We start from the raw sequence: 25,632 nt of genomic DNA, 5'->3' as shown, positions 1-25,632 counted from the left end.
GAGGCCTTCTGCTAATTGAGCGGCTCTTTGGCCAAGGAAGGGACTTCCCTGGTAGCTCAAAGGAGACTAGAGAGCTTCCCTTACGATGGCAGTGGAAGCCCCTGAGGCGACTTGCCTCCGTTGACACATCTGCTGCTAAGCCCATGGGCGCCTGGGCGTTTCCGGTCAGCAGCCAGTTACGTGACGTCGCCGGGAGACCACGCCCTTCAGAACCCAGCACCGCCCTGCTGCCGGCCGTACGTGACGTCACGGCGCCCGGACGCGCCCCGCCCCCGGCCGCTGTCGCCAGGGGCTGCTCCCAGCGGGTCTCCTAGGCAACCAGCGCTCCGCCCCTCCGCCCCTTTAACCTTTAGGGTGCGCGCGCGCCGCGTCCTGCGCCGGTTCCTCCCTCCCTCCCCTCTCTTGTCCCCCTTTCACCGGGGCTGTCCCGGCCGGAAGCGAAGATGGCGGCGGCGGCGGCGGGCGCGGCGTCCGCCGAGCTGGTGATCGGCTGGTGCATCTTCGGCCTCCTCCTCCTGGTAGGGGAGGCGCTTGGCATGACCCGGGGTCTGGCCGGGGGACGGGGGCGGCCCCGCCGCTGGCCGCCGGGGCCCCGACTTCCTCGTCCCGCCCCTCCGGCTCCGGCGCCCGCCGCGGAGGCGCCGGGTGGGGGCGGGCCGCGGGAGGGGCGCGCCGGCTGCGGACTGCGGGCGCGGGGTGGTCCCCGTGGCGCAGCCAGTGCCCCAGACCTGGGCCCGAACAGAGGCCCCCTGCGCACGGGGGAGCGGGGCGCCTAGAGGACAGGCCCCGGAGGCAGGCAGCTCCCGCCTGCGCGCGTCCCGCGGGCGCCGCGTCGTCTGCCCACGAGCCGGCTCTGCGCTCGGAGCGGCTCCACAGTGTCCCCGCTTTTAGGGCCGTGGGGTCCGCAGCCTTCTCTCCCCCATTGTACGGTACTGCCTTGGTGACGTGCGTTCTGACGGTGGCTTTCGCCTTCCTTCCTGGTTTTTGATGGCTGAGACACCTGTGCTGCGGAGTTGGGGCCCTGGTTACTTGCAGGGTCAGGGTCTGTGTGCCCACCTGTCTGACCTCAGGGTGCCTCCATCCCAGCCGCCTGACTCCTGCTTATCCAGGCAGCAAAACATGGGCCAGGTGGCCTAGCTTTTATTTCCGTAACCCATGTTAAAACCCTTTTAATTGGGAGTTCAGTTTATTTCTCTTCGTTCCCATCCCCAGTCTCACTCTTCCTGGTAGTCTTCAGCCCAACCTGTTGTTTCTTCAGTGTCCCGAAGTATTAATGCCACTTGGCAGTAGGAAAACAACAAAATCAATCAAACAAACAAAAAAATCCAGTTTACTTGTTGAAATCAAATTTTGCCTCATTTTACTTTACTTTCTAGATTCTGTTACCGTGTCTGCAATCTGTATAGTATGTTTTTTTCTTGTAGGTGTTGCAACAGAAACTGCCTCTTTCCTGCAGTGTGTGAAATCTTGAAAAGGCTTCTTTTGTAGCCTTTACCACATGCCCAGAAAGTAATAATGCCCTTACCTTGGAACATGGTTTTTTCTGTTTGGAGAAAGGGAAAGACCTGAAGGTTGGCTTTGGTTTCCACAGCCTGTACTTGGGCTTTGACTATTGTATTCACTTGACTTTGTAGGGGAACAAAATTTGGCACCCCAAAATGTCTCTCTGGCATGGGGATTAGTTTAGACTGGTTATTTGTAAGAAATGGAAGACTCAAGAAATATTTCTTTTTACATCTGCCTTAGCCACTGGAAGAATTTGGATCAGGGCCCTGTCTCCAAAATAAGATTTATCACCAGAGATACCTGCAAAGAATGTGGGCTGGGTTTGGTGGGCCTAGAGCTCAGAGAGTACCTCTGTGTCCTTTTGTCCCTGCCTGGCCCAGCAAAAGTAAAAAGTTTGTTTACTAAACTTTAGCTTTCTACTTGCATGTGAAGTGCCGTCTTCCCAGTTCAGGTCCCAAGCCATCACTTCCAGCATCCTCTGTCTATAGCTGAAGGTGGTATTTAGAGTGAGGGCTTTGGCCATTTTGTTAAGTTTTCTTGGGTATCTCCCCTTTACAGTATCAGTTCAGTTCAGTTCAGTTCAGTCTAGTCGGTCAGTCGTGTCCGACTCTTTGCAACCCTATGAATCGCAGCACGCCAGGCCTCCCTGTCCATCACCAACTCCCGGAGTTCAACCAAACTCATGTGCATTGAGTCGGTGATGCCATCCAGCCATGTCAAACTCTGTTGTCCCCTTCTCCTCCTGCCCCCAATCCCTCCCAGCATCAGAGTCTTTTCCAATGAGTCAACTCTTTGCATGAGGTGGCCAAAGTATTGGAGTTTCAGCCTCAGAATCAGTCCTTCCAATGAACACCCAGGACTGGTGTCCTTTAGGATGGACTGGTTGGATCTCCTTGCAGTCCAAGGGACTCTAAAGAGTCTTCTCCAACACCACAGTTCAAAAGCATCAATTCTTCTGCGCTCAGCTTTCTTCACAGTCCAACTCTCACATCCATATGTGACCACGGGAAAAACCGTAGCCTTGACTAGACTGACCTTTGTTGGCAAAGTAATGTCTCTGCTTTTGAATATGCTATCTAGGTTGGTCATAACTTTCCTTCCAAGGAGTAAGCGTCTTTTAATTTCATGGCTGCAATCATGATCTGCAGTGATTTTCGAGCCCCCCAAAATAGTCAGCCACTGTTTCCACTGTTTCCCCATCTATTTCCCATGAAGTGATGGGACCAGATGCCATGATCTTAGTTTTAAGAATGTTGAGCTTTAAGCCAACTTTTTCACTCTGCTCTTTCACTTTCATCAAGAGGCTTTTTAGTTCCTCTTCACTTTCTGCCGTAAGGGTGGTGTCATCTGCATATCTGTGGTTATTATTTCTCCTGGCAATCTTGATTCCAGCTTGTGCTTCTTACAGCCCAGAGTTTCTCATGATGTACTCTGCATATAAGTTAAATAAGCAGGGTGACCATATACAGCCTTGACGTACTCCTTTTCTTACTTGGAACCAGTCTGTTGTTCCGTGTCCAGTTCTAACTGTTGCTTCCTGACCTGCATATCGGTTTCTCAAGAGGCAGGTCAGGTGGTCTGGTATTCCCATCTCTTGAAGAATTTCCACAGTTTATTATGATCCACACTTTCAAAGGCTTTGGCATAGTTAATAAAGCAGAAGTCAGTGTTTTTCTGGAACTGTCTTGCTTTTTCCATGATCCAGCGGATGTTGGCAATTTGATATCTGGTTCCTCTGCCTTTCCTAAAACCAGCTTGAACATCTGGAAGTGCATGGTTCACGTATTGCTGAAGCCTGGCCTGTACAGTATGCTGCTGCTGGTGCTACGTCGCTTCAGTCGTGTCCGACTCTGTTGGACCCCATAGACAGCAGCCCACCAGGCTCCCCGTCCCTGGGATTCTCCAGGCAAGAACACTGGAGTGGGTTGGCATTTCCTTCTCCAATGCATGAAAGTGAAAAGTAAAAGTGAAGTCCCTCAGTCGTGTCCGACTCCTAGCGACCCCATGGACTGCAGCCTACCAGGTTCCTCCGTCCATGGGATTTTCCAGGCAAGAGTATGGGATACATGTTATTAAATATTTGATTTTCTCCTGTTGATCTAGCTCATGTCAATTTAATTGTTAGACCAGGCAAAAGAAAAAGGAAAAGGAAATTTCTTTCTTCCTGACAGTTTAGAGGAAAACAAAGGAGCACATAACCTGTATCAGAGTTCAGGGAGAATAACTTGGCAATTATCAACAAATAAACATTTCAGATACAGCAGTTATGCTATAAATTGTTGGAGGATGCAAATAAAATGTGACCTTTAAGAGGGCCTGAAGATAGGTGGGAAAATAAGAATTCTTGAAACAGGTCTATTAAGTACTGAAAACCAAAGCATGATTTTATAAATTAAATAGGACTTGAGAGAATAAAGAACAATTTTGGGAGAAAGTGGAATAGAGGCAAAGTTTGGATAGAAAAGGAAGGGAAAGCTTTTAAGTTGGTGAAATTACAGCTGCTGCTGCTGCTAAGTCGATTCAGTCATGTCCGACTCTGTGCGACCCCATAGACGGCAGCCCACCATGCTCCCCCGTCCCTGGGATTCTCCAGGCAAGAACACTGGAGTGGGTTGCCATTTCCTTCTCCAATGCATGAAAGTGAAAAGTGAAAGTGAAGTCCCTCAGTCGTGTCTGACTCTTCACGACCCCATGGACTGCAGCCTACCAGGATCCTCCGTCCATGGGATTTTCCAGGCAGGAGTACTGGAGTGGGGTGCCATTGCCTTCTCCGGATATTACAGCAGGAACAAAATAAAATGAAAATAGAATTAACGGTTTGAAATTAGATGTTAGAATAGGACTAAATTAGCAGTGAGGGCCATTGTTTAATTTTCTGCAAATCTCTTTTAATTTGTGGATTATTAGATGAGAACTGGATTCTCATGTGTGCTTCTGCATCCAACCTTTAGAGAGGTTACCATGAGATTTTAGTGATACGTAGTTGGAAGCAGAGTATCTTTTAGGTCATTGTGACATTGTTCTTTATAATATTACATCAAAACTCAGTAAGTAGCAGCTTCTTAGTATGAAATATGGGCTTTGAAACCCTATCAGTGAACTTTTGTTCTTTCCCCTATAGGTGGTTTTATATCATGATGCATTTGGTCATTTAGAAAATAACTGGTTCACCGAGCTAAGCAGATCTTCGAAATACGGATATATTTCATTACATAAATCAAATATCACATCCATTAGTACCACCACTGTACTTGTCAGAAGAAATGTCTCAGAAATAAGTATTGAGAAATTGCCAAGCTCACAGTCTTGGATACATAGTCATTTGCGCTTTCAAGGGAAAATGCTGTTTCTTGGAAATAGTGCCTCCTTTGGCTTTCAGCTCTTAACATAGGATACTTTTCCTGGAGACAGCCATCTCTACTTGAGCACATTCACATTTTCCTCCATGGATTATTAAAAAAGGCATGGGTTAAAGTTTAATGAAGTTGACATTTACTGCTTTGTCGATTGTAGTTTTAAGTTAAATAGTCTTTTTTTCCTTCTGTGAGTGTGTGGTGGTTAAAAAAATAGTCACTACTGGCATGTTTGATTCCATTGTTTTGATTTGTGCTTAATTGGCCAGCAGTTTTCCCCACCATTGGGTTTCCCTGGTGGCTCTGCTGGTAAAGAATCCACCTGCAATGTGGGAGACCTCGGTTCCATCCCTGTTGGGAAAATCCCCTGGAGAAGAGAACGGCTGCCCACTCCAGTATTCTGGCCTGGAGAATTCCATGGACTATATAGTCCATGGGGTGGCAAAGAGTCTGACAGGACGGAGTGACTTTTACCACCATAACTTATGTACCACGAGTGCAAATATCAATGTGGAAATATCAGTGTAGTAGTATTGTGAGAACAGTTTTCAATTTGCAGTTCCCCAGAAAGAGTTGTGGGACTGCCCGGGGTCTGGGGACTTAACACTTTGAGAACTGCTGCTAATCACCTGTTAAAGATTCAGAACACTGAAATTGACAGCTTTTATAATCTTGGGCAAACAGGATGGGCTTCATTTTCTTCTGTCACATAAGGAAAGGTTGGACTTGGCTCCTCCAAGCCTATAATTTAACTGTCCACATTTACTATATCAAATCTGAGCCCTTTACTCTAGTCCCCACCTCCACAGGATTGTCAATAATTTGGCTTACACCATCTCTCAAATTGCATTTCCTGTAACTGTATAAGGTTGAGTCTCCGTTTCTTTAAAGCAAGTTTACTTTTGTTACTCCAAGTGAGGGGATCATCTGGGAACTTGTTAGAAATACAAATATGGGGCCCCAGCCTTGCAGAATCAGAATCTGCAGTTTGACAAGATCTCAAGTGGCATGTGTTCCTTGATTCTCACTCCTGCCTCTGCCCAGGTACTTCTCCACCTTGACTGCTTATTACAGACACCTGGGGAGTATTAAAAGCCCTAATGCCCAAACCAGTTAAGTCAGAATCACTTGGGAGGGGTTGGGGACTGCTCTGAATCTTTCCTTATGACTGTTAGCAGAATTATATATTAGTTTCTTTCATGAAATTCTCTAAAATGTTATTTCATATGACATTTAATAATAATTGCTGCTCTTTGTTGAGCAATTACTAGCCCAGGCATGGTGCTAAACTCTTTACATTCAGTTCCTATAACCTGCTGTGAAACAAAAATTCTTATCTTACAGATGAGGACAGTTGGTTTATTTTATAATGTAATAACTATTGATAGATTTAACCTGAAAACAAAAAGCTCTTTGGGGTCTGTTTTAATAAAGTTTCCCCAAACCCCTAAAAGTTTGGGATCCTCTGGCTGAACTGTTTGCCCAGGTTGCCCTTTTCCTGCTCGACTGCCTGTTATTGGCAAGCTTCTTCCTCTGCAATAATACCCGCTGCTTCAAACTTTGTATAAGTGCAGATCTTCTTCAAGTCCAGCAAAAAGTTTATTCTGCGTTTTGTTTCAGCTGTTGCTAAGGATAGAAAGGCTCATCTTCCAGTGACTTCCAAAATAATTTGGGGAAAGGTGTATTTGTCAATTTAGAAACAAACACATGAAATATTATTATAAGTAACATTTTATAAAAGAATATTTTCCAAAACAAAATGAAATTAGTAAATTGTTAAGAATTTGAATAAAGGTCTTTTTCCGACCTTTTTTCCTCCTTGCCTCCCTACGTTTTCTTTTATTTCTTTCTTTCCAACATCCATGTTCTGAAGTGCACATTTTTCTTTTCACTTTATTTTTTTCTGCTGTTCTGACACCAACTGAAATGTTAATAATGTAAAGAAATTACATGCAACAACTTGGATGGATTTCAAATTCATTAAGTTAAGTAAAAGAAGCCAGACTCAAAAGACATACTATGTAAGTACACTGACATTCTAGAAGAAGCAGAAGCTGTGGGCACAGATAATAGATAGTGGTTCTCAAGGGCTAAGGAGTGGTGTGCTTAGTCACTCCATCATGGCTGACTCTTTGTGACCCCATGGACTATAGCCTACCAGGCTCCTCTGTCCAAGGAGGTTCTCCAAGCAAGAATACTGGAGTGGGTTGCCATGACCTCCTTCAGGGGATCTTCCCAACCCAGGGATCGAACCCAGGTCTTCTGTTTTGCAGGCAGATTCGTTACCAACTGAGCCACCAGGGAAGTGGAGAGAGGGGTTAATTATGGAGGGGCAAAGGAGGTTTTTCTGCAGTGATGGAACTGTTCTTTTCTGTTGATTGTGTCAGGAGAATTTAGAAACTATAACTAGTTAGGTGGTGTTCTTAGTTCATTTCTGGCTCCTGAAGTATGATACCCGAAAGGGAAATAATGTTACATGAAAAATTAGGTTTGCCTATTGATGAGTGTTGAGTCAGCAGACACAACCAAACCAAAGATCAGGAGAAGGGAGAACACTGGGGGTCTTTCCTAAGCCAGTCCTCATCAGCAGGATTGGGGAAGTTTAAAGCTAAGGGTCATACATATTCATGATGGGGCTTGGGTGGTAGACAGAATCCAAGGAGGGTCAGAAAAGATCAGCATCATCCCTCAGGTTCCAGTTGATCTCGTAGTTGAACACTTCAGCACAATCTTTAAAACAGACCTGGAAGTTTTTACAACTGATGTACTATCTTTGCTGTAGTTACTTCTCTTGCTTGATAGAGTCGTTTGTTTCTGCATCATTTTGTTCCCTCTAGATCTTTAATTACTGAGATCTGTACAAGGGCAAGCATTGTGGCCAGGCTTAGATCACCAAGTAGCTTACGCCAAAAATGGCTTCTCATATGTCAAGAAAGCCATGCCTGGATCTCTTTCTCTAGGGAACCCGTACCTTGTCTGCACCAAAAGTTAAATCTTGAAAAGCATGAAAGGACAGAACAAAGCTTGTGTCCCAGAGCTTTTATAGAGCTTACGTAAAACCTTGGTTCTCAAGTTTGCCTCAGATTGGGATCCTCAGTGCCGATGCCTAGAGAAGCCTCAGTCTCTGATGAAAGTGATTTGGGGGAGGGGGGGTGCATAAAGAAATTTTAAGTTTTTACCAGGGGGATTCTAACACAGCCAAGGTTGAGAATCACCCATTTAGGATCTGGCTGCCATCCCCTATGATTGAGTAAAGCAGAGATTCTCGAAGTGTAGTCTCTGGACCAGCATCAGCCTTTCTGGGAACTTGTTACAAATACAGGTTTTCTGGACCCTCTCCAGACCTATTGAATTTGAAACTGCTATAGTGGCCCTTCAGAGAATTCTGATGCCAGAATTTGAATTCTGATGCTAAAGTCCTTTACTCTGTGTTAATTTCTAGAAAGATGTTGGTCCATTAAGAAGACCTGATGGATTACAGATGTCAACCTCAGTACCTCTGAGTGTACTTTTTCCCCTGGAAAGTTCCTTGAAATGCACATGCATCCATTTTCAGTGTTCATTCTTCTTTGTTTGTGTGTGTTAGTTGCTTAGTTGTGTCTGACTCTTGGCAACCCCATAGACTGCAGCCCACCAGGCCCCTGCGTCCATGGGATTCTCCAGGCAAGAACACTGGAGTGGCTTGCCATTTCCTTCTCCAGCAGGAACTATAGAAAGAAAGAAAGTGAAGTCGCTCAGTTGTGTCCAACTCTTTGCAGCCCCATGGACTGCAGCCCACCAGGCTTCTCCGTCCATGGGATTTTCCAGGCAAGAGTACTGGAGTGAGATGCCATTGCCTTCTCTGTCTTCTTTGTTTAATACCCTTTAAAATGTGAATTACAGTATAATATGTTGATTGCATGGTGATTGTTGACAGTTAACCTTTAGCTGAATGATATTCTTGAACTGTCACAAAGGGACAGAAGTTAATTTCAGTTTGGGTGGTGTTTTATGATGCTTCTGTAGTAAGAACAGGATAGAACAACTTTTTTTTTAATCAATTTTTTTTTTAATTGAAGGATACTTGCTTTACAGATTTTGTTGTTTTCTGTCAAACCTCAACATGAATCAGCCATAGGTATACATATATCTTCTCCCTTTTGAACCTCTCTCCCATCTCCCTCCCCATCCCACCCTGCTAGGTTGATACAGAACCCCTGTTTGAGTTTCTTAGCCATATAGAAAATTCCCATTGGCAATCTGTATTGTAATATAAGTTTCCATGTTACTCTTTCCATACGTCTCACCCTCTCCTCCCCTCTCCTTATGTCCACAAATCTATTCTGTATGTCTGTTTCTCCATTGCAGCCCTGTAAGTAAATTCTTCAGTACCATTTTTCTAGATTCCATGTATATGTGTTAGAATATGATATTTATCTTTCTCTTTCTGACTTACTTCACTCTGTATAATAGGTTCTAAGTTCATCCACTTCATTAGAACTGACTCAAAGGCGTTCCTTTTTATGGCTGAGTAATATTCCATTGTGTATATGGACAACAACTTCTTTCTCCATTCATCAGTTGATGGACATCTAGGTTGCTTCCATGTTCCGGCTATTGTAAATAGTGCTGCAATGAACAATGGGAAACAACTTTCAGTTACATCTCCTTTAGCTTGGGAAAATGTATAGGGAAAAGTATTCAGAGCTAGTTATAACTGTAATGTGTCAACCGTTAATGGTCATACTGTGTTTGCGAGCAAATATGTAACTGAGCACTGTTATCAACAACCTTTGCTTGTTTTTTTGGTGTCTTGGCACCCCAGTGATGATGTACTGCTTTAATGAACTTGGCTTTGAAAATGATAAATCCTGACTAAGTTTATAAGGGGTAGGGGACTTCTCCATGCACATCCGAAAGCATCTTTACTTGGCATAAAGTTTCCCACCAGGAACTTTAAAACACATTCTAAAATCAGTATTAGAGCATAGATAGGGCAGTAACAGAACATTTCTTTCTGTCTGTTTCAGGCTATTTTGGCGTTCTGCTGGATATATGTTCGCAAATATCAGAGTCAGCGGGAAAGTGAAGTTGTCTCCACCATAACCGCCATTTTTTCTCTGGCCATTGCGCTGATCACATCAGCACTTCTTCCAGTGGATATATTTTTGGTTTCTTACATGAAAAATCAAAATGGTACATTTAAGGTAATTATTTTGTTCTTTCATATTCTTGGCAATTAAGTATTTAATTAAATGTGTAGCAGTGCAGTGTGTGCTGTGTTTTATTGTTGTCTCTGGGAGTAAGTGAGAATGGAAATGCACACAGAGGCTGAAGATGTGACAACTAATGTGGAAGAGACTTTTCACTGTTTTACAACCATCTAAGTCCTTTTGTTAATCAAAAAATTTGCCAATTGATCACAATAGGTTTTATTTTTGTGCCTGTAGTAGCTCTCTTGAAGTCTGACTGGATTTCTATTATCTAATTAAGATAATTTAGAAGGACCTTTGTTAGTGGCAGATTATGGTCTTCATCTCTTATGTCATGTTGAAGACCCTGAGTCACTGCGATGCAGGCTGCAGACAATCAGACCTGAGTTCTAGTCTTGGCTCCTCACTACCTAGTTTGTGTCTTTGGCCAAACTGAACTTTTTGGACTTCATGGTCCTTATATTTAAAATGCATGGTGTTAGATTGGAAGGCTTCTGAGTTCCTTTTCAATTATTCAGATTACTTTTACATTTCTTATTTAGTGTAAACTCTGAGATAGAAAGTGTATCTTGTTTGTTTCTAGGTGGTCAGTGTCTGACACATAGTAGGTACTTAAATATTTGAATGAAATGTTATTTTAGTTATCTCAGTAATGCATGGTTCCAAAATAACTTCCTGAATTGGGCCAACTGGACTTAAATAATTTCGTAATTTTTTTGAGTTAGGTTTGGCTAGATTCCAGTTGCTGTGAAAACTGCATTTCTTTTCTATAGGTTAGTCATTCATTTAGCAAGTATTAACTGAGGTCTTACTATGTGCTGAATGCTGTAGAGAGATAGAAACTAGTGTCCATAGAGTACTTAGTGTGTGTCAGACACTCTCCTAAATGGTTTACATATCTTAATGTCCCAACAACTCAATGAGGTAGATAGTGTTATCTCTGTTTTCATAGAGATGGGCAGGAAGCCAAGGTTCAGAGAGGTGACATAACCCATCTCAGGTCTGGGGTTTGAATATGCTGTTACTGGGATTTCCTATATGCAGTGTATAATTATTGTTTGAGCAGAGAGTTTTTTTAATTTTTAAATTTAGAATATTTGGTTTGTTTAGATTTTGTGGAATTACATTTTCATCTGGAAATTTCTAAAGTATTTTAATGAAATTATGAGCTTTCCCTTAGATCATGTAGTTGTTCTGGGACCATACTAAGTTTAGTAATCAGTTTTTGGATACTAGTTTTTTGTTTTATTTATTTATTTTTAATTTGTGAGATTACATTATACTTGTTTAAATAAGACTTTAGGAATTCACCTGCCTAAAGAAACGAAAGTATTTCCCATTAAGACTTATGACATTTATTCTATAAAATGCTTCATTAGAGAAGAAAATGTATGGCTGTAGTTAGTGTGCTTATTTTATGTTTGTTAAATCGACTTGTCTCCTGAGAAACCTGCATGCAGGTCAAGAAACAACAGTTAAGAACAGACATGGAACAATGGACTGGTTCAGAATTGGGAAAGGAGTATGACAAGGCTGTACGTATATTGTCACCCTGCTTATTTAATGTCTATGCAGAATACATTATGTGAAATGCTGGGCTGGATGAACCACAAGGTGGAATAAAGATGGCCAGGAGAAATATCAACAACCTCAGATAATGCAGATGATAACACTCTAATGGCAGAAAGTGAAGAGGAACTAAAGAGCCTCTTATGAGGGTGAAAGAAGAAAGTGAACAAAATGGCTTAAAACCCAACATTCAAAAAACTAAGATCATGGCATCCAGTCCCATCACTTCTTGGCAAATAGATGGGGAAAAAGTGAAAATAGTGACAGATTTTATTTTCTTGGGCTCCAAAATCAATTTGGACAGTGAATGCAGCCATAAAATTAAAAGACACTTGCTCCTTGGAAGGACAAAGCTAGACAGCATATTAAAACGCAGAGATATCACTATTGACAAAGGTCTGTAGTCAAAGCTATGGTTTTTCCAGTAGTTATGTGCAGATGTGAGAGTTGGACCATGAAGAAATCTGAGCACTAAATAAGTGATAGTTTCAAATTGTGGTGCTGGAGAAGACTCTTGAGAGTCCTTTGGACAGCAAGATCAAACTAGTCAATCCTAAAGAAAATCAACCCTGAATCTTCATTCAGAAGGACTGATGATGCTGATATTGAAGCTCCAGTACTTTGGCCACTTGATGTGAAGAGTCGACTCATTGGAAAAGACCCTGATACTGGAAAAGATTGAAGGCAAAAGAAGGGGGTGACAGAGGATGAGATGGTTAGACAGCATCACTGACCTCAGTGGGCATGAGTTTGAGCAAACTCTGGGAGAGAGTGAAGAACAGGGAAGCCAGTGCTGCAGTTCATGGAGTCATAAAGAGTCAGACAGGACTTAGTGACTAAACGACAACAAAAATCTAAATGTGGCACCAATATTTAGAAGGGAAAAATTCCATGTTAAGGTTTTTCCTCTCTTCTTTAAAAACTTTTTCATTATCGAGGGATTCATTCAGCAATTGTATGGCCTTTGTGATAGCTTACGGTGAACGGTGTTAGATTCGTGATCTCCAAAGATTTAGCTTCGGGACCAGGAACCAGGCTTGATCACTCAAGAGCTTTTGTGTAGCAGAGTTTTATTAAAGTATAAAAAAGGACAGAGAAAGCTTCTGACACAGACCTCAGAAGGGGGATGAGAGTGCTCCCCTCGCTAGTGTTAGCAAGGGAGTTATATACTTTTTTAATTGGTTATTACAATAAAAAGAATGTTTCAAGGTGGTAAAGATCTTACTAGACCCACTCCTATAACTTACATTTTAAGATAACAGGTTAGCCAGGTTTTCAGGAAGAGAAACTGTCTTCAAGCAGGATACGTTGTTGTTTCATAATCCTTGGTACAGAGTTTAAAGTGAGTTGTTTGTTATGTAATTATCAGTTCTGGGCTTAAAGAAAAAAATGTTTTATGTGACTGAGGAGTGTAGACAAAAAAAGATGTTTGTCCTTTCCTCCTTGAGAATTCCAGACCCCTGTTTCCACTTTGAGATCTCTAGACTCCTTTCTCCTCCTCGGGGATCCCAGACTTCTTATCAGCCTGCCTAGGAATTCTGTCCTTTCATTCCCTCCTTTTCTTTTAGGAGAATTATGGTGCCAAGGGAAAGGGGCGTTGTTTTCATTGCATAACTACTTCCTGCTGTTGAGGGGCATAGTCCCTAAATTGTTGAAGCAACGTATTCTGCTAAACCCTCATATGGAGGGTCTCTGATCTGCTAAACCCTCATATGACCGGGCCTCAAGTAATAGTTGGAGGAGGCTGTGGCACTCATAGGAGCCTGGTCAACCATTTGTAACTTAAAAGTTTTCAGGCGGTTAGAAACAAACCACATTTTACAGTTACAGATGTAAGGCAAAATAGTCATTAAACCAAGTTAAAACATAATCAAAATTAAAAGTTACATTATGTCCATAGTTAAGGTACAATATGTTATACCAGTCCATCTTAGGATTGCTGGATGTCATCACAGAGTTGAAGAAAGTCTTTTCCTTGAAGTGGAGAAACCTACTCTGGGAAGTCTTTAATTGATGAGAAGGGGGAACGCTCCACAGACCCAGCAGTTTTGATTCCAGTATTATGGAATGCAGTGTAGGAACGAGCCCAGGACAGGAAAGCGTTGTCTTAAGGGTCAAATGGTAGACTCAGGACTTCTGGAGTCAGGAAAAGCAAGCCCACGTCGATTCTCAGACTCATGTCCGTTCTTGGCTCAAACACCGGCTTGTTTGACTCAAAGGCTGGGTCAGGAGTTAACCTCCCAGTAATGTCTGTTGAAAAGGCTGAAAGCTGAGTCACATAGTTAGTTCTAAGGCTTTAGTATCTATGACAATATCTGTGTGCAAAACCAGTCTGTCATTGAGGTAATCCCATTTTTGGGGGGCAGTTCATACCCTCATTATTAAAGGTATGGGTAAAACTAAACCAACTATCTTGTGTTTCCTGAGTTAGCTTACCAAGATGCCTCTTAATAACGTCATTAGTCTTTTCAACCTTTCCTGAAGATTGGGGTCTCCAGGAACAGTGTAAGTGATGCTCTATTCCTAGAGCTTTCGACACTCCTTGAGTTACAGCAGCTTTAAAGATGGAGCCATTGTTGCTCTGAACTTTAGAGTCTAAGATCCCACTTACATCATGAGAAGTCAGTACATTAAGATTTCGCCCATTAATAAACTTAGGAGCTTTAGGCATTAGCAAAACAGTAGTAGCAATTACCCTTAAGCAATGTGGCCATAGCCTTTTTTCAGTAACAAACAAACTAAACTCAGATTCTGTGGGCAAACTCAAAGCGGGAGCCTGCGAGAGAGCAGTTTGAAGAGCCTTAAAAGCCCTTTGAGTCTCTGGGGACCAAACCAGCTTGTTGGTTTGGGTCTGCTGAGTCTCAGTTGTAAGTGTATATAAAGGCTGGGCAAGTTCCCCATAACCCAGAATCCAGATGAGGCAATAGCCTATAATGCCCAAGAATCCTCTCAATCATCTTAAAGTCATGGTAGAGGATGATTTAGTATAGATTCAATTCTAGAAAGCAAACTTCAAATCAATGACTGAAAAATATTTGGTTCAGTCAGAAATTTCAGACAATGAAGTATCAGAATTAGGCACTTACTATTTGTATATCTTGAACAAGTCTCCAGTTATCGTTTGACTTCCTTTTACACCCAAAATAGGAGTGCTGCATGGACTGTTACAGGGGATTAATAGTCCTTGTTCCTCTAAATTTTCAGTGATGGGTTTTAACCCTTCCTTAACCTCAGGTTTTAATGGATACTGCTTATGATGTGGAAGTAGGTGAGGGTCTTTGAGTTTGATAGCAACAGGAATAGCATTTTGTGCTTGACCTACAGTTTTTACATCAGCCCACACTTTAGCATTTACATTTTCTTCAGTTATAAGAGCAGGCTCCATATTCATGAAAACAGAGGCCTGGACCTTGTTTAGTATATCCCTCCCCAGAAGGGGTGGGAGGAGCTCTGGCACGGTCAGAAACGTGTGAGAAAATAGCAGAGCCCCAGCTGCAGCTTAAAGGATGACTGAAATAATAGCGTTTGGCTTGTCCAGACAGCCCCATTATGGTAGTGGATCAGGAGGAAAGTGGACCGGGGGCTTTAGTGAGCAGAAAGTTGCCCCAGTGTCCAAAAGAGATCGATGGGTTGGCCCCCACAGTTATTAATACCTGGGGTTCCTCAGGTGTAATTAGAACGGGAGCTTGTGTGGGGACCCCCGGGCACCTTCAGTCCTGATTATCTTGAGAGTCCGACCCCTGAAACCTATGCCTCTGGGGCAGTCTCTCCTCCAGTGTGGTCCCTTGCAGACAGACCGGACATGGAGCTGGGGTGGCTTAGAGGCCTGAGGGCAGTCCTGCTTGAGGTGCCCCTCCTTTCCCTAGTAATAGCAAGCCCATCCCTTTTCACCTGGATCCCTCTGGGCATTCTTCTCAGGCTGTTTGAGAGCAGGTCTAACAGTCGTGCTGGGGCTTTGGTCTTTCCCTGGTCTTTTTTTTGCTCGTATTTTCCTCATATTCTCTACCATAATATACCATCTGAGCCAGCTGCAACAGTTTAAAATTTTTAAAGACTGATTTGGTCCAAATGCCTGTTTTTGTAACTTATGGTGGATATCTGGAGCTGAATGAGTGATAAATCTTTTAAGATCATTCCTCCCTCTGCACTTTCAGGATCAATGTCAGTAAACTTGTGGAGAGCCTCCCATACTCTATCTAGGAATTACTAGGAGTTTCCTTCTTTCCCTGTTCTATATCAGCCAACTTTGCATAGTTTAAAGCCTTAGTGTGTGCTCGCTTGAGTCCTTGAAGGTTACTTCTTGCAAGGACTCTGATCCTACCTTCCTTTATCCATGTTATAGCCTCAGTCTGGCAGAGTTATGGGAACTGCTTGACTGCCAGTAGGGAGGACGGCTATTTCATGTTCGCTTTTCCCCCTTGTCTCATGTTCAAGCCATTTATCTCCAAAAGCAGTAGCTTCCCCCAGAACTTGAGCTCTCAAGTCAGGAGTCAGCGTCAGTCCTAAGACATACCCTCTAAATAGTCTCGACCGCACTGGGGCTGTTTGAAATTCTGCCTAGACTGAGGCAGCCCCTCCTGGAAGGGTGCCCTGATTCTCAGCCTTGAGACTTGAGTGTAGTTCAGTCGGGAGCCCCAGATACAGGGGCAAAATAAGAGGACAGGAGGGAGCTGAAGGTTTCACACCCAAGTCTGCACTGTTAGGACATAAGTCTGGCATGTCTCGAGAGAGTCAAAGAGCAACACGTAGGGCACTGCTGCCTGTTACTCTTGTTTTCTACGGAACTGGTCTAGTTGTAAAACAGTATCGTAATTGAGAGACCTTTTAACAGGCCAGCGTTTCCCCATCTTCTAAAGGATACTGTTGCCATTCAGTATCACAGATCAGGCATGTCTCTTTAAACTCTGGGTATCAAACTTGTCCCAGTTTTTTAAAATACATTGTTAAAGGCGTGGTTCTGGAACCTTTAGCTCCCATCTGTGAGAGAGAAAAAAATGGCATCCACAGCTGTGGCTTCTTCCCATCAGAAGTGTCTCTTCCTGCTCTAGATGAGGGTGTAGACAGACTCTCCACCAAAATTTTCCTTCCCTGGTTGGACTTAAGTCCATCTCTTACCAACGCGGGCATCTTACTTATCCCTCCTGGTTGTACCACCGAGGAGGGGTGGAGGTGCCCCAGAGGTAGGCCTGATAGCATCCCAGACTGATTTCCAGTTTCTTACCACCAAGACATTTGTTTGACTTGCCAGAGTAGTTCCCGGAATGTTTCCCAAGCTAGTACTACCAGGGGAAGCCTCCGTCTTGTGTGTGCCCGGGCACATTCCTGAGTACAGTGCTGACCGCAGTAGAAGCGGTGAGTCATAAAGGGACAAACAGCAACCAAGATGTCCCTCCTGAGTGTCACCACGCCAGCATATGTGATAGCAAAAGGGTCAGCCAGGGAGAAAAAAGTGGTTTTTGTCCTCAAGCCACTAGGGCTAATCCTTCCAGTTCATGTCCACAGATTCCACAAAAGGAGTATCTAGGGAGTTGAGACAAAAGTCATCAGAGAGCCTTCACTGGTCTGCTAAGAGCTGACACTACCAAAAGAAGCCCATTGTAATTCTAATCTAACCACATTTTGCAATTCCCGATCTGTGTCCTCGAAAGCCTCATGGCCACCAGCAGGGCTTCTCTCCATGTAGATAGGAGACACAGCCATGACAGAGACTCACTTTCAGGTCGCTGGCTCCTGAGGCCGGCAGCCAAGAGAGTGCCCTCTAGACCGAGACGTTTCTGGAGCTGCAGCTCCACCTTGCTCCCAAACGTGTTCTTGGAACTTTTGGCTCCTAGCAAGGCTAGGCGCTTCCATACTTGGGGTCTAAGTAAAAGTACATAGTAACAGCATGGATCACAAGTCCCTTGAAAGTCTATGATCAGACAGATTGTTAGTAGCTCTGATTCCCTACACACTTAGGAAATGGTCAAAGAGACCAGGAAAAGGTGACTCTGAAGGGAAAGTTGTGTCCACATGCTTTGCCCATTTCTGGCTGCTCCCCTTGCAAGGACGTTGGGTGTCTCTTGGCATTGGCAGGTCAGTATAAATATAAACCCCTGATAAGATTCCCCTTTGGGGGGCTGCCTTCAGTCATTACGAGAAACCGTGAAACTGCAGAGCAGGGCTCAATGCTTGCTTCATGCAGGGCGTATCATCCATTCATACAAGCACACCGTAGAGTTAGTAAAGCAGAAAACCTGTTTACTGAGAAAGCAGAGACAGCTCTCAGTGTTCTTACTTTGGCCTGAAGATCCTGGACCAGCCCCCAAGGTGATGGCTTATGGTGAACAGTGTAGGATTCATGATCTATGAAGAAGAAGAATTAGCTTCGGGACCAGGGACCAGGCTTGACGACTCAAGAGCTTTTGTGTAGCAGAGTTTTATTAAGGTATGAAAAGGGACAGAGAAAGGTTCTGACACAGACCTCAGAAGGGGGATGAGAGTGCCCCCCTCGCTAGTGTTAGCAAGGGAGCTATATGTTTTTAATTGGTTATTACAGTAAATCAAAAGAATGTCCAAGGTTGTAAAGATCTTACTAGACCCACTCCCACAATTTACATTTTAAGATAACAGGATTAGTCAGAAGGTTTTTAGGAAGGAGAAACTGTCCTTAAGCAGGATACATTGTTGTTCTATAATCCTTAGTACAGAGTTTAAACTGAGTTGTTTGTTGTGTAATCATCAGTTCTGGGCTTAAAGAAAAAAAATGTTTTATGTGACTAAGACTAAGAAACGTAGAGGGAAAAAAAGATGTTTGTCCTTTCTTCCTCCTTGAGAATTCCAGACCCCTATTTCCACTTTGAGAGCCCTAGACCCCTTTTTCCTCCTCAGGGACCCCAGACTTCTTATCAACCTGCCTAGGAATTGACTCATTTGTTTCTACTTTTCATTTACTTATTAATAGTTGTCTCTGTCCGGAGAAGGCAATGGCACCCCACTCCAGTACTCTTGCCTGGAAAATCCCATGGATGGAGGAGCCTGGTGGGCTGCAGTCTATGGGGTCGCTTGCCGGAGCCAGCCGGCAAAGTCCATCAGGTCCCGAGAACGTGCATGGCGGGGCTAAGAAAGAAACTAAAGCAAGAGACTACAAAGATGGGGTCGAGAGGTTCAGACACGTCACCACGAAGGGACGCAGTCTGACACCAACTTTATTCAACATCTCATATTTATACAGAAAAGCGTGAGAAAGACAAGACAGTTGACATTTTTTCTTGGTTGGCCTATACATCTTACAAACAGTCACAAGAAATCTTGAGAGCATGGGAATGGCTCCCTGTTATTATTTCTTACACCGGATAACATTTCTCTGTGCGTGAGAAGTTTGCACAGAACTCCAGGTGCCTGCAGTAAATAAGCGCCTAATCTCTGGGGTGGCGGGACAGAGAGCTATGTTTGCAAGCAAACCCTCAAGGACTGAGGCAGCTCCCAGAGCTGTGTCCTTCAGACAAAGGACCCCGTTCTCACGGGCAGCTCCCCGAAGTCGCTGAGGGTCGGACAGGACTGAGCGACTTCACTTTCACTTTTCACTTTCATGCATTGGAGAAGGAAATGGCAACTCACTCCAGTGTTCTTGCCTGGAGAATCCCAGGGACGGGGGGAGCCTGGTGGGCTGCCGTCTATGGGGTCTATGGGGTCGCACAGAGTCGGACACGACTGAAGTGACTTAGCAGCAGCAGCAGCAGCAGCAGTTGTCTCTGTCTAGTTATGTTTATTTTTAGCCAGCCAAAAGCTTAGATAAAATACCAGTTTTTCCCCAATACTTTGATGTATATATATTGATGTTTTAAAATATTCTTTGTTTCCCTTTTTGTCTTTTCTTTGTTTTGGAGCACTGGCTGGGGGACTAGTGAATTTCCTAAGAGTTGTCATTTGAAGCTGGCCTGTGCTAATAGTTAAACGAGAACTGAAGAGACTTTCAAAGAACTATGTCTGGTAAACTGTAAAGAGTATTTTCTCCAGAAAATTATTAATGAATTCTCTTGAGATGCTTAGTAAAAGACAAGAGTATTTAAACATTAGTATTTAAGAACTAGTTTCAGACTTCATGCCGGAGCTGTGAATTTGGGTGTCTCAGGGTAGAAGTGTGCCATGGCATTTTTAATCTCTTTCGTCCTTATTAAAATGTGCAGGTTGTTGTTTTCCATGATGAATTATGTTGTGGCCTAAGTTTTACAAAGTGCATTGCTTATTCCTAAATGAATATGTCTGTCATCTGAGTTTCTCAGTTTCCACCTCGGATGTTGACGCCTCTAAACTGATTAGGAACCTGCTTATTAGGTACAGTTGTTTGGAAACTCGAGATTTCAAGGCCTGCTGACATTGGGCTTAGGAGCTGAGGACACCAGGCAGGCAGTCAACTATACGTTCTCTGTTTTGTCTACTTTACCTTCCTACTTATTTCTGCCTTCCTTTGGTCAAGGGTATATTGTGATAAGGTCTGAAATATTTCCATTGACCTCTTTTTCAGCTCCTGGCACTATGAGTGTTTTTCGCCGGATAATTTCATTGTTTCTAGTTTTTCTGTGTAATAATTAACTTCACAGATTAAAAAAAAAAAAAAAACAAAAACTGTAAAGAATGGCTGAAAGTGTTCTATTACAGTGCCTTGTGTAGTTGGCCAATAACTTTGGCTCATGAAACATACAAATTGTGCATGCTCAGTCACGTCCGACTCTCTGTGACCTCATGGACTTGGCCCTCCAGGTTCCTCTGTGCATGGACTTCTCCAGGCAAGAATACTGGAGTGGGTTGCCATTTCCTCCTCTTCCTTCCTGACCCAGGGATCAAACCCACATCTCCTGTGTTTCCTGCATTGCAGGCAGATTCTTTACCACTGAGCTAAAGTGTACTAATAAAAAAAAAAATCAGAAATAGCCATTAACATGAACAAATATTCTTTATTTGTTACAGTGTATAAAATTAGTTAAGATGTGTTAACTAATTATATTAACTAATTAAAATTAGTTAATATAAAAATATTTGTTTTGGTACCTAAAATATTCATTTCTTCCTTCCGTCCATCAGTGATTAATCTCTTTATGGCCTGAGATTATCAGGTGTTTGGGTTGAACGCTCTCCTATTGCCTCATTCCTCCTCTCAGATGCAGATAATTGGACCTTAGAACTTTGTGTTCTTACTACACCTTAAATATATTCATGCACTTAGTATTTGCTAAGTATGTAATACAGACCTGACAGTTGTAGGTGCTAGAGACAGATGCTGAAAACCAGTGAGTCCACCGCTCTCAGGCCGCCTACGTTCTCTGAGGCCAGACCAGCTCGCTTCCTAGTGCTCAGTTCTGTGAGGACGCAGAGCAGACCAATGTGAGCGTCCGCTCAGCAGTGGGTGTTGAGGTGGGAGGGGGAAGGCCAGACTGCTGCAGAGGGTCCTTAAGGTGAGACCCGAGTGAAGCAGCCTTCACAGAGACGGCGCAGCAGGACAGCGGCCCTCGGGGAGACGTGCATCTGGTCTGCTGGACTGCAGGGTGGCGTCGGGTTGTGCTGTGGTACCAGCTGAGGTCAAGAGGAAGGTGGGGACCCAGTGTTTTTCCCTTTAGGTCATGTCTATGGGTTTAGATTTTCTTCTCAGTGCAGTGGGAAGTTAAGGTTTTAAAAAATAAAGTTGACTTGGGATTAGAGTGGTGTTGGTGAAGAAAAGTGATTAAAGTTGGCATGTATTTTGGAGGTAGACTGCGTGGCCTTGCTGATGGATTAGATATGGGGTTGAAGGAAAAAGAAAACTGAAGCAGTGATGCCTAGGACACTTTAGAGCAATAGGGATGCCTGGGGAATAATAAGTCCTGTGTGTGCACGTGGGCAAGTGAGTTCAGTTCAGTTGCTCGGTCGTGTCCAACTCCTTGCAATACCAAGGACAGCAATATACCAGGCCTTCCTGTCCATCAACAAATCCTGGAGCTTGCTCAAACTCTTGTCCATCGAGTCAGTGATGCCATCCAACCATCTCATCCTCTGCCGTCCCCTACTCCTCCTGCCTTCAATCTTTCCCAGCATCAGGGTCTTTTCTAATGAGTCAGTTCTTTGCATCAGGTGGCCAAAGTATTGGAGTTTCAGCTTCAGCATCAGTCCTTCCAATGAATAGTCAGGACTGATTTCCTTTGGGATGGACTGGTTGGATCTCCTTGCTGTCCAAGCGATTCTCAAGAGTCTTCTCCAACACCACAGTTCAAAAGCATCAATTCTTTGGTGCCCAGCTTTCTTTATGGTCCAACTCTCACATCCATACACGACTACTGGAAAAACCATAGCCTTGCCTAGACAGACCTTCGTTGGCAAAGTAATGTCTCTGCTGAGGGGATGTTAGAAAAAGAGCTGCATTCTGGACAGGTTACCTTCCAAGTGCCTGTCATATATATTTAGGTGGTGCAGTCAAGTGGCGAGTTAAGCTCCAGGGAAACCTTCGTGGTGTCTGGAAGTCATCAGCCTGTGGATGGTATTTAGAGCTGTGGACAGACCCGTAGCTGGGGAGAGCGAGTGGTCAGAGAAGGCTTGACACCAGGGCCGGGCCAGGGATGGCAGAGCTGTATTATTATGTGGAGGCCACTCACGGGGCGGGGCTGCAGCCTGGTAGGGGGAAGGAAAATGGAAGAGGGGCGCTTCTCAGCAGATGTGCTTCAAGAGCAATGCTGAGAAGTGGAGGGAGAGTGGCAGGGGAGTGACCCCTCGCTTTTGGTGAAGAGTAATCTCTGCAGAGCAGTGGGTGGTCAGGTGGGAGTGAGCTAAGTGTGGGCAGGAAGGTGGGGGAGTAGTGACGGGATGCTGGCAGCTTTTCAGGAAGCTCCGTCCTCCAGGGGAGTAGGAGGTGGGTTGAGGGAGGGGTGTTTTTATTTGTGGTGACTGTGGTATTTGATGGAAACTACTGGAGTGCATACACTGTAGGATTCAGTAGAGTGGGAGAGATGTTTGTCAGGGGAGAGTATCGTTGCAGGCCCGGTGTTGTGTCCTTGCAGAAGCAGAGGGTTGCGGGCTTCTGCGTGAAAGGCTTGGCTGTAAATAGCATGGGCACTCAGCAGAAGGAAGCACTAGCATCTGAGTACAGGTGGAACGGGGTCTCCATTTGGGACTGAACTGAGTAGCTCTTGTTTTTGGTCCTCAGATTATTTTAGAGAACTTCAAGTCTGGGTTTCTTAAGCATCGGCTTCTGTGCCGAGTGCTTCGTTCCTGTAAGGGGCGGTCCTGTGTGTTGCAGCCATTTAGCAGAGCCTAACCTCCACCTTCAGATGCCAGTAGCATGCTGTCCCTTCCCCAGCCCCCTCCCCAGCCCCACTGTCTCCAAGACACTGCCAGATGTCCTCTTGGGGAGTCATCCATGAGTGAGAGCCACAGGTCTAAAGGGAGGTTATCTGGTAAAGTTAAGGGTACTTAAGTGTAGCTTTGGGTTGGACTGAGCATTTTAAAAGGTCTCCTGGAAGGATGGAAAAGGAGCTTTATGTATACAAATCAATACCTTTCCGCTTCATGGACTGTATCGCTTTTTCCTTTTTTCTCTAAAATGTTCTTGTATATTCTCTACTTAGTATTAGTTCTTGTTTTCTCTCACATTCCTTTGGGTCTTCTGAAGTTTTTTTTTTTTGGTCTCTACTTTGGGAGGCAGAAGTTTGTAAAATGTATCAAGGGCATAACTAAGCAATTTTCAAAATGTAGAAGTTTCATAAATGGAGCTCTTTTGACAGTGAATCGGATACCTTGGAGGCAAGATTGTATATAAAAGCCAAATATACATACTTGAGTGATGTTGTATATTTTACACATATTTTTGCTTTAAAATAGTAACAGTAATATTCTCTAACTGCTGCAAGATTTGGTTAAAGGAAAGAACCCTTGAGGGTAAAAGACACTAAATGTCAGTGAACCTTTGAGTTTAAATCGTTGTTTAGTGCTAGGTTGTGTCTGACTCTTACCACCCCATGGACTGTAGCCCACCAGGCCCCTCCATCCATGGGATTTCCCAGGTAAGAATACTGGAGTGGTTGCCATTTCCTTCTTCAGGGGATCTTCCCAACCCAAGGATCCAGCCTGCATCTCCTGCATTAGCAGGCAGATTCTTTACCAGGGAAGCCCATTGATTTTAAATTACCTCCAGTCTTTCTACTTATGTCTTCTTCTGAGGTTATTGTCTTCTTCAGTTTTTAAGTTTAACTTGGTTGGAATCTTGCAGAGGAATAGCTGTAATTATCCTCTGTTTCAAAAAATCGTCAAGCTTCAAAAATCTTTAAAAATTTGTTTTGATATATAAATAATCACTTAAGAAACACAGCTTTTGGGAGCTGAAGTTTTGGTTGTGTTCATTCATTTGGATACCTGAAGAAAAAATTTCTCGTCATTGGTTAGAATTTACCACAGTGCTTTTTCCAGTCTTGTGCAGTGAGCACTGCTTAAGTTTATTTTTATTTTTCTGTAGTATATATTTGGTGTTTCTTTGATTACATTTTTTAGTCGAAGATTGTGAGTCTTATTGATTGCAACTTGTTCTGTTTAGCCCCATTCAGAAATAGTTCATGGATATCCATATATACCAGTTTATATACATTTTAGAGATTTTAATGTCCATATGGTATTCCACATTATAAAGGTACAATAATACATTTTATTGTTTCTCCCCAGGTGATTAGATTCTCTCATTTTTTGTGGTTTCTTATTGTGTTTTAGCATTTTAAACAACATTATCCTATTGTTTATTGATCTTTTTGTTGGGGTGCACAGACTTTCTAGTTGTGGCGCATGGCCTAACTTGCGTGGAGGCATGTCGGATCTTAGTTCCCTGATCAGGGATTGAACCCTTGTCCCCTGCATGGCAAAGCAGATTCTTAACCATTGGACCACCCTGAATATTGTTGGGTGAAGAAAGATCAATCACCATTGATTGGTGGAGGCTGTAATTTATGGGACTAAGGGTCAACAGGTCCACACGCTCTTATGTGCTTCCCATTCTGTGAAGTGGTGAGCTTTCCCATAGTGTGGGTGCTTCAGCAGAGGCACCTCTGCCTGCGGGGCAGGCGGAAGATTAGCCTCAGGTAGATCAACACCGTGGATGTGGGTCCCCCCAACACGAGCTGGAATACCCGATGTCTGCGGGCCCGGGACACCGCAGGGGCTGGGCACCCCGTGCCCCTGGGCCCCTTGGTCCCCTGAGTGACTGAGGGGAGGACAGCCCACCTGCTGTGGGTGGGGGGGTGGGGTGGTGGGCAGTGCGGGGCCTGGGTTTGCAAGCTGCCAGGCATCCCTCCGGAGGTCTTGAGGTTGTTAAGTGGGCAGGACTACTTGTTTCAAAACATCCCTGTGCATCATATCTGTCCTGATTTGTGTGAATCTTTTTAGGACAGATTCCAGCAAAAATGATCTATATCATGGACTGTTTCTTACTAATTACTGTGTGTAGATGGCTTTTCCTCCACGTTTGCCATTGCTGGATATTTTTAATGTTTTAAATCTTGCCATTTAGGTAAATGGAAGGTCACTATGATATTAATAATAGATTTTCATGGTTTATTAATAAGGTTTAGTAATTGGCTAAATTCCTCCTTGTTGGTCTTTTACAAAAATTTTCTTAGCTCTTTGACTGTATGTTTTCAGATGACTTTTAGAACCGCCACGTCAGAGCACTGTCCCTGCTGTTGGGGTTTTGATTGGCAGTGTACGGTTTCATGGATTTGGTATTTACAGCCTTTTCATGTGGAAACACTGACTTTTCATTTGGATCTTTTTCATATTCTGTAGTTACTTGTTTCTTTATTCAGGTAACATAATTTTAAAGTTTAGCCTATTCTTAAGTTTTTCACAGTCTTCATTGCTATTGGAGAAGTAGTATTTTTATTGTGCACTGTATGCCAAGGTTTGTGTCTGTAGTGCTAAATTTGAGTTTTCCACACTTTCGTTCTTTTAGCCATTTTTCAATTAGAAATTCATAGATCCTTGTTGTAGGTGTTTATAAGTGAAAAAGGGAAAAAAAAGAAAAACCT

The 25,632-nt window shown here is 43.7% G+C and overlaps 1 protein-coding gene across 1 annotated transcript in view; it reads left to right on the top strand.

Moving 5' to 3' along the window:
• The first annotated feature begins 253 nt into the window (after window positions 1-253).
• LMBRD1 (LMBR1 domain containing 1) overlaps window positions 254-25,632 on the top strand; it is a 132,504-nt gene continuing 107,125 nt past the window's right edge. The window contains exons 1-2 of the mRNA XM_027550855.1: window positions 254-518; window positions 9,869-10,045. Coding sequence (XP_027406656.1) covers window positions 444-518; window positions 9,869-10,045 — 252 coding nt within the window. The 5' untranslated portion in view covers window positions 254-443. The remainder of the gene's footprint in view (window positions 519-9,868; window positions 10,046-25,632) is intronic.

The sequence above is a fragment of the Bos indicus x Bos taurus genome, chromosome 9, assembly GCF_003369695.1.
Source record: "Bos indicus x Bos taurus breed Angus x Brahman F1 hybrid chromosome 9, Bos_hybrid_MaternalHap_v2.0, whole genome shotgun sequence".
Classification (NCBI taxonomy): Eukaryota; Metazoa; Chordata; class Mammalia; order Artiodactyla; family Bovidae; genus Bos; species Bos indicus x Bos taurus.
The sequence above is the reverse complement of the archived record's forward strand: the minus strand, read 5'-3'. Positions and strand labels throughout refer to the sequence as shown.